The sequence below is a fragment of the Cydia amplana genome, chromosome 4 (assembly GCF_948474715.1).
Source record: "Cydia amplana chromosome 4, ilCydAmpl1.1, whole genome shotgun sequence".
Lineage (NCBI taxonomy): Eukaryota > Metazoa > Arthropoda > Insecta > Lepidoptera > Tortricidae > Cydia > Cydia amplana.
The window spans coordinates 13,539,576-13,547,914 of NC_086072.1; the positions used below are offsets into that span (position 1 = coordinate 13,539,576).

At 36.7% G+C, this 8,339-nt stretch overlaps 1 protein-coding gene across 1 annotated transcript; it reads right to left on the minus strand.

The window, feature by feature from the left end:
- Window positions 1-292: 292 nt before the first annotated feature.
- Window positions 293-6,686, minus strand: LOC134647211 (uncharacterized). The gene is made up of 2 exons (XM_063501435.1): window positions 5,934-6,686; window positions 293-5,110 (listed from the first exon to the last, which is right to left on the minus strand). Exons 1-2 carry the CDS (start codon window positions 6,684-6,686, stop codon window positions 398-400), a joined length of 5,466 nt encoding a protein of 1,821 aa, XP_063357505.1. The 3' UTR covers window positions 293-397.
- Between the last annotated feature and the right edge of the window lie 1,653 nt (window positions 6,687-8,339).

An 8,339-nucleotide genomic window follows, 5' to 3' on the forward strand; every position in this document is an offset into this window, starting at 1 on the left:
GCTAATTTCACAAACCCCCTTAAATCATTTTCGTTTATTTTTGTATTGTTAAAGTCTCTTTGCTCTCTGCTAAAATGCATTTGTACTGGAGCAAATCTTAATGTATATCAACAGCTATATGGTCCCTTCTTCTTAAGAATGGCACATTTGTTCCTACTATTTAATTTTTCTAAATTAAACCATACCAATTACTACTTTATGTGTATATGTATCTTATATTTAGGATAAAATAAGCTTATGAAGTAACACAGTCTGTAAGTACCTCCAATTTAAAGAGCAAATACTTTTTTTTTAATTTTAGCACCCTACATAGTTTAAACATACACAATTTAAAACCATAACAGGTATTTTAAGAAATCTCAAAAAAGTGTGTATAAAAATAAATATGAAATACATTTTATGTCTTCTGACTTCTTCCATATGATCGACTTGCCATACTTTCTAGAACATGCATAGCACCAGGCACAAGGTATGTTTCAGTTTGCAAATTTTTTAGGCTAGCTATCAGATTTCTCCTATCAATTTTTTGCAATTCTGATAATATTTGTCTCGATTCCGTGGTCATGTATGGCAATAATAGGCAACCTATACCAAAACATTTACACCTCACACAATTTTTCCATATTTCAATTAGATCTGCATCTCTAATCACTGGACATACAGGTAATAAATTAACAGCGTTTAAGCATTTTGCTCTTTGACGTTCAGTGATAGGATAGTCAGCCTGCTGGAAAGGCGATAAAAGAACGGTTCTCCAGGCGTCGCATACAGTCTTGTCAGTTGCAAATGCGATCTTTAATAACAAAGGAACTAATTCGTCGTAAAGTCCAGCACGCAACATCGAAGGGATTACTTTCTGAATTATTTTGATATTCCCATACCTCCACGCGAGATCACCTGTTATTTTTAAGCCTTCCACATTTCCTCCGACTGCTTGTAGTAATTGATCAAGTGCTCCAAGCTTATCATTCATAAACGTGGCAACGATCCAAGGCATGTCAATATGTTCAAGATTAACAATGTATAACAATTCCAAAAGGGTGTTCCATAAAGAATCTCGCTCCCTGTTAGTGACTTTTGATGCTGTGTCAGAGTCTATAATGCTCATAAGGCATTGGAGTGCTCTTAATTTTTTACTTTTATTAAAATCGTTTTCGTCATCGAGCGCAATACGAGATAAATAAATAGCTCCCATTTTTGGACAAGTAGCTTTCAGTATGTATTTAGCGGTCGTCAAGTCTTTATTGTCAAGACCAAAGCTAGTTTTATTTTTGTTTTCTTCTTTTGATTTTTCGAGAATATTTTCCAAAATTTCTATGCGGATAGAACTGATGTTGATGCCATTTTTGTCCGCGATTTCATTTGCAGCCCGATTTATATCGTGTCGAGAAATCTTTTCAACGAAGTTTGGATGCAAGTAGAGGTTTCGAATAAGTTGCGTTGGCTCTGTTGAAAGTCGAACAAATTCTTCGCATGCCCATTCCACCTTATGCAAAATATGTCTCGTAGAAAGAGTGGAATGCAGACGTTCCATTTGCCGGACTGCTCGATTACTAGGCTGAACAGCAGACCAGCGTTGAGCAAATTGATAGCACAACTGCGCCGCTGCGACTTGGTCGGCCCCACGAGCACAACCTTGAAGAACGTAAAAGAGGCACGCCCCTGCCCATTCCATATTTGCTATATGCTTCACACATCGGTGTGCTGCGCGAAGCAGAGGCTCTTCTCGTGTGGTTAGGCGCCAGGGCTCGCTCTCTTTTTGCTCAGTGTCTATCCCTTCATTCTTCTTTCTAGACGTCATAGTTTGCTTGAGAGCGTTACTGCAAATCATGTCTCTCGCGGTTTGTATATCAGCATCTAGTGAAAGTAAAGCAACTGCAGGCAGCCACTGCTCGTAGGTTTCTAATGTTATTTCTGACTTCAAATTCGCCCACATGTCTTCACGCATAAAAAGGTGAAACGGTAAGCGGTGATGTCCGATTTCTGGGAACATTCCTTTTACAGAAAACAACTCAAATTCATGTTGTTTAGGAGCGCTTTTCCTGTTATAATTTTTAAGGAAATTTAACAGATAATATTCTTTTACGTATTCTGAATCGGTGGACGAACCATACAATAAATGATATATGCATAAATACACTTCGTAATAATAGGGATTTATGGAAACAATATGACCATGTAACGTAACTTCACCGTTTCTCCACAGATCTGTTAAAACATCTTTGATGAAATCTTTGTCTTTTATGCTTTCCCATAGTTTTATACAGTTAGGCAGCAGATGGCTTTCGTCGTTTTCAAAGTGTGTTTGACAGCAACCTATGTCGTCATTGAATATTTTATATTTTAATTCCCAAGTAGTAAGCAAAGAGATGAGTTGAAAGGACAGACCTTCATTGACGGGTATGTGTAAGGTGCGGCACAATTCTATAAGGCGCTCAAACGAAGTTTCGGGGTACTGTTTCAAAAAGAAGAACAGCACAACTTTAGTGTCCCAAGTATCATCATTGTTAATTTCTGGCAAAGCTAAGTCTGCCACGTTAAATTTAAATTTGGTTTTTAACATGTATTGAGGCGAATACGCAACTGTGTTTTGGGTTAAACAGAATGCCGAAAATGAGCGCCTTATCACTGGTTGTGCCAGGTACGCGATAGCAGCATGGGACAGCGACTCATTCTGACCTCGTAACATGTCTATAATCCACATTTTATCGGCTTCATCTTTGCTTAAAAGATCTAATAATATCGTTATCAATAATTCGTCGAGTTCTTGAGATGCGACAACTTTATTTAAAATTTGCTTACATATTTTGTTTCTTATTTGAACTAATTCTCCAGGTAAATCTTTGTCAGAAGAAGAAATGTATTCTGAAATATTTACGACTATTCTGATTGGAATGAAATCGCCCCTACTATGACAGATTCCGGGATTACGTGCCAAATAATTATATGGCGAAATGTAAAAATCAATCAGATCATTCAGTGTTGAGAGTGAAGACATGGGTAAAAATATGTAATGGAATTTCCATGCTATGGACAGGTTTTTAACGACTATATTAGCATTCACTAATGCAGTCAGCATTGATAAATATTTCATTACACGATGTATATGTTCTTCAGTACAAGTTGATACAAGTTCAGTGAGAACGTGGCAGCATTCCATGAGAATGGCTGAATTGTTTCCATCTCTGAAATTAGCCAATACTGAAGCAATTTGTGTATTACAGTGTTCCTGGGCTTCAGCAGTTAAGAGAGCTTCGACTAGTTTGCGAACTTCATGATTTGAAGAAGTGCGGTGAAGTAATGCTATCAATGTTGACCGTAAAGTTTGATGTGCTCGAGTAAGCTGACCCAAACACCCGCTCATTTCTGTGCCAGTAACATTCATAGTGATATCCGCTTCGTTTGCACTATTTTCACAACACATATCGTTAATACTTCGTTTTGTCTCAAAGGAGTTTTTTAAGTAATACATGTTTTCAATCGTATTAATTTCTAAATCATTGAGCATTTTACTACCTTTCAAGAAATCGACATAATTTCTTTCGATAATTGCGTTGTTTGAATTTCCCTTTATGACTTGTTCGTATTTGATCATAACTGATTTCAGCAAAATTTTCTTTTCCTTGTTTGGCATCTGGTTAAAATATTCCAGCGCAGCTCTCGTTTCACAATCGCAAAGACATCGGTTTAAATATAATAAGCTGCCATAATTTGTGTAATCTGTCAATGCACTGGTAATAACTTTCAAGTCGTTCAAATCAATGCTTGGTGCTGTCATCAACTTATGCAAGACCAGTTGATAATCAGTACATTTTAGGGAAAACTTATATTTCTTTAAAATGACTTTAACTTTCGCATAATTCAGTTCTTGCTGGATTTGCTCAGCGAGAATACGATCTGTAGCGGTTGTTGTGAAATCTTTTGTCCCTGAAGATGCGGCCTCTACCGCGAGTTCTAGTACTATTGGATTCCATGGTACATCTAAAACCTTTAGAACCTGAAGGAAGCATTCTAGTTTGTTAGTATGTAATCGAAACGAATTAAGCAATATTTTTAAACGGGCGCCATCTACGTCACCGCCACTGCTTGCAGCTTCTATTTCAATGAATGAGCGTAGAGTATCGTCAATTTCAAAAGAGTTCCTAGCACTATATGAAGGCAAATAATGCTGCAAGAAAGGCTCTAAATCTTCTGTGTAGCATCGACGTAGCATAATTAACGCGACTTCGCTGGGACTCTGTGAACTAAGCTCACCCAGCAACATATTAATTTTATGGTTTTCTTTTAATTCAATTATATTTTTTATATGCGTTTTTAGCATATCAAGATCATCCATTGATATTGGTCGTAAACAAATCGTTTTTAATGAGATTTCCAATACTATGCCTATATCTTCTATAAACTTCAATCCAATTTTTGGCCAGTAACTAGATTTCTCTAGTGAAAAAACTCTTTCTGTTACCCACCGCACAAATAAGTCTATATAAAAGGGGTTTTCATCTAGAAGAGGTGGGAGAAAATTTCTTAACCAATTTATTAAGGCACCCATCTTAATATTGTTAGGGATCGCATTCAATATGCCCATTATATCATTCGAATTAATTGTTTGTTTTACAGCAGAATATTTGAGCCAACTTATGGAAGATAAATCAAAATCGCCTTTTGAGACAAATGTCATGCATAATTCCACAAAGGTCAAATCAAATATGCTTAGGTCTTCATATAAATTACTTCCTCTGAACTCAATGTACTCCAGTATGTCTATTTTATTCATGATATCACATAATGATAGAATCAGGGAATTATCAGCTGATGCAAAAACTTTCCTTTGTAAACTATATGCAAGTGGTTTGAATGCCAAATTAATCTTACACAGTTTAAGGGCCGTATTGACAAGAAGAGGTAAGTCTTCAATGGTGTCAAAATATGGTTGTATTTGGGGTAATACCTGATCTGGGTCTGTTGTTGATGTCAAACTGTCAATGATAGTTTTCAACTGAACTTTCTGCGTTTCTTGAGAAGAAAGTTTTTGGATGGTAGAGTTGTTATCATGCTGGTCATTTGTTTCATCGAGTAGAAGTGATTCATCCCAAGCACAGCAAATGTACACCTGGAATATGGAAATTTTGGATTAGAAGACTATAATATATATAGTAGTGACATGATGTTTTTGGGGGAAACCAATTATTTTCGTGAGGTGTTGAGGGGTCTGAAATAAATGGAAAAGTTGTTTTCTTGTTTGCCAACAACTAAATATAAAGTTCTTACAGCAAAAGAAAGGATAAGAGGCACATTTAAATGTTCTCTAGTAGCATCAAAATCTTTGCAGCTAATTTTAACCTTTTCGCTGCCATTGACTTGGTATAAAGTCAGTACATTTTGTGTGCCACCCCACACGCCACAACTTGATATGTTAAATGGGTTGTCTGCATGCAATTTTTGACATGATATTGATGACACTTTATTACTTCATTTCATTGATGAAATCATTCATTGGGCAAATAAAAAATTCTAATAAAAAAGCAGCAGCTTTATGGAATGGGGAACAGGACCATAATATCTTATTATATTTTCTTGTAAAAAGTTGTACCACTATGCACTGTGCTGGAAAACTAAATGGGCTCCAAAACTGAAATTAAACATGTTTGTTGACTTAGTAGCAATAGTTGTACATGATCAATTTATGGTGGACAAGACTATAGTTCTGCCGTTCTCAAGAACATTCTCCGTTTTGTATGGAAAACGTTCTTGCTCAAGAATATTCCCCATAGTAAATGAAGAATGTACTCGAGAACAGCTCAACTCTACAGAAGACCAACTCAGGCTTCAGCAAATTAAAATTTATAATACTGTGTGTGCACAAATACTTAAAAATAATCATATATTTAAGGTAAAATGAAAACTTGTGTACAATGAGTGTATTCTTATCTCACCTGCATTTGATCCCAAACCAGATAGTAAAAGTCATTGTTATATGACCCCAGTGGATAGTATGTGATTCCATCTTCTTTAAATTCATACATAATGTGGGAGTCTTTAATATCTACCAGCCACATTGTTGCTCCATCAGAAATTATCAGTGAATCAGCCCATGGAACTGCATAAAGGATTTTCTTTGTTGAACTCATAACTTCATATAAACCAGTTATAGGACATTTCAAAACTAAAGTTTCTCCCTTGATGTATGCAATCAATCCGTTTGTGAGCAAATGAGATTCCACAGCCAAATAAGACCCACCATATTTATCTATAGATATGGTATGTTCTGCTTTGCCATCTACTATATCTTGTTCCAAATCTTTTCTTGAAAAGAACACCACCAAACATTCTCCACTTTTACTAATTAGGATCACATTATTTTCATTGCTTCTTAACTTTTGGATCTTATAGTTGGCCAACTTTTCACATGTTACCTTGATTCGAGTTCCTGTCGCTGGGTTTATAACTATGATATCTCCTGACCTCAAAAGGACCCACAGGAGATCTCCATGTACGTGAGTGTTTGAGATTTTCGCATCGAAATTATAAACCTTGTCGTTATCGGGGTCTTCTTCAGTACGTGTAGTTAGATCACATATTCGCACCTTTTCCGTATCTTCTTGTATTATTAATTTATGGTGTATGAAATGAGCGTTAACTAAATCAAAACTAGGAAACTTTTTTAATCTTGAATGCGTGATAGACATGATTATTCAACCGGACAATCTTTACGTTATGTTAAATTCAAAACTCAACGAAACAAACTTCATAAAATAGTCAAAGCGCTCACGGCTGTCAACCATCAACGGCGCCAATGTTGCCAATGGTGAAAATACGTACGTATATAAAACCTACTACTCACCTTTGGTGCTCACTAGAAGTAGACAAATTTAATATTATACTACTCTTTGTAGTAGACCAAGATAAGTCTGCAACACCCGGTAGTGTGATACGGCTATTGTTTGTACGTCGTAATCAAAGAGTAGTATATTTGGTCGTAATTACATAGTGTGTATACTAGGCATTGCAAATGCTTGCACACAGTGTAATAAAATGCTCTGTTAAACAATGCTTAAAATTTAATTTTATTTATGTATTGACAAAAGCTCTAAATATTTCACTAATTTATCCAAATAAACAAAATTTATTGGAGACATCGCCGCAACTATTTATTTTTTCAATCACACAACACTCGTATGTCCGCCATGATTAATATAATTTCAACATGGCGCCCGGTTGTGCGGAAGGGAGCCACTAATACACAACCAAATAATGCTCAACCCAAGAATGTACAGCCCAATAATTGGCGTCCATGATGGACGCGGATTATTGGGCTGTACATTCCTGGGTTGAGCATTCTCGGTCCGCGCAAGTTTGGTCCGGGGCGATAATACGAAGCCACTATTTTCACAGGGCAATAATGTACGACCCCATAATTCGCGTCCACTAATTTGAGTCCCTTGGCTTTCAATTATTGGGCTGAACATTATTGGTACAGGTCGAGAAAGCCCGACCCAATAATGTACGACCCAATAATTGGAAGCCAAAAACCAGAGACATTCTTTTTTTTAAGGGAGCTGTCAAAATTAGTAGTGACGTTCTGACATGAGCTCTTGACAGCTCAAAAATAATCGGTTTTTCCAGTGACATCTATCAGTGACATTGACAGTATTGACACTTGTTGCTTAAGTTGCTTTACAATTTCTGTATCAATTTTTATTTTTCATGTATTTTTGCGAGGAATACAGAAGTACGGACGTGACTCGAACGAAGACGGCTAAGTGTAGACGTGGCCCATTTACTTGCTGAGCGAAATCAGAATAACCAATGGCGTCTGGACTGGAAGAATCACATAACCCACGGCAAGCTTCAATCATATCAGTACAGATGCAAGAACCCTGTTCTGAGTCTCTGATCCATAAGTGTGGCCTGCTTAGGCCTTAGGCCACGTGTCGGCATCCTCGATAACATCAATCAATCCCACAGTGACTTGTTACCTGATACGACTTGCAGGTAGTTTTTGGCATTTGAAAAGATGGTAACTTTGGGAATTTTGTGGGACTGATATGTTCAGCCTATACTTGGGACAAACCATGTAAAAAATGTGTCAATGAAATTCAAATATTGTGAAGAACATTACAAGTTGCTCAAGTTGTCGTGTCGGCAGTACCACTTCTACGACCGAGCAGTCTTGATACGCCGTGTCTACGAAGAAAGACTCAGAAAACTTCAAGACGCATCAATCACATGCAAGATATTCACACCTTAAATCAAACGAAACGAGTAAGAATTAACAGAAACAGTGTACTTGTAGCTGTGTTGTAATGCATGTTTTAGAATTAAGTTAAAAACATATTACC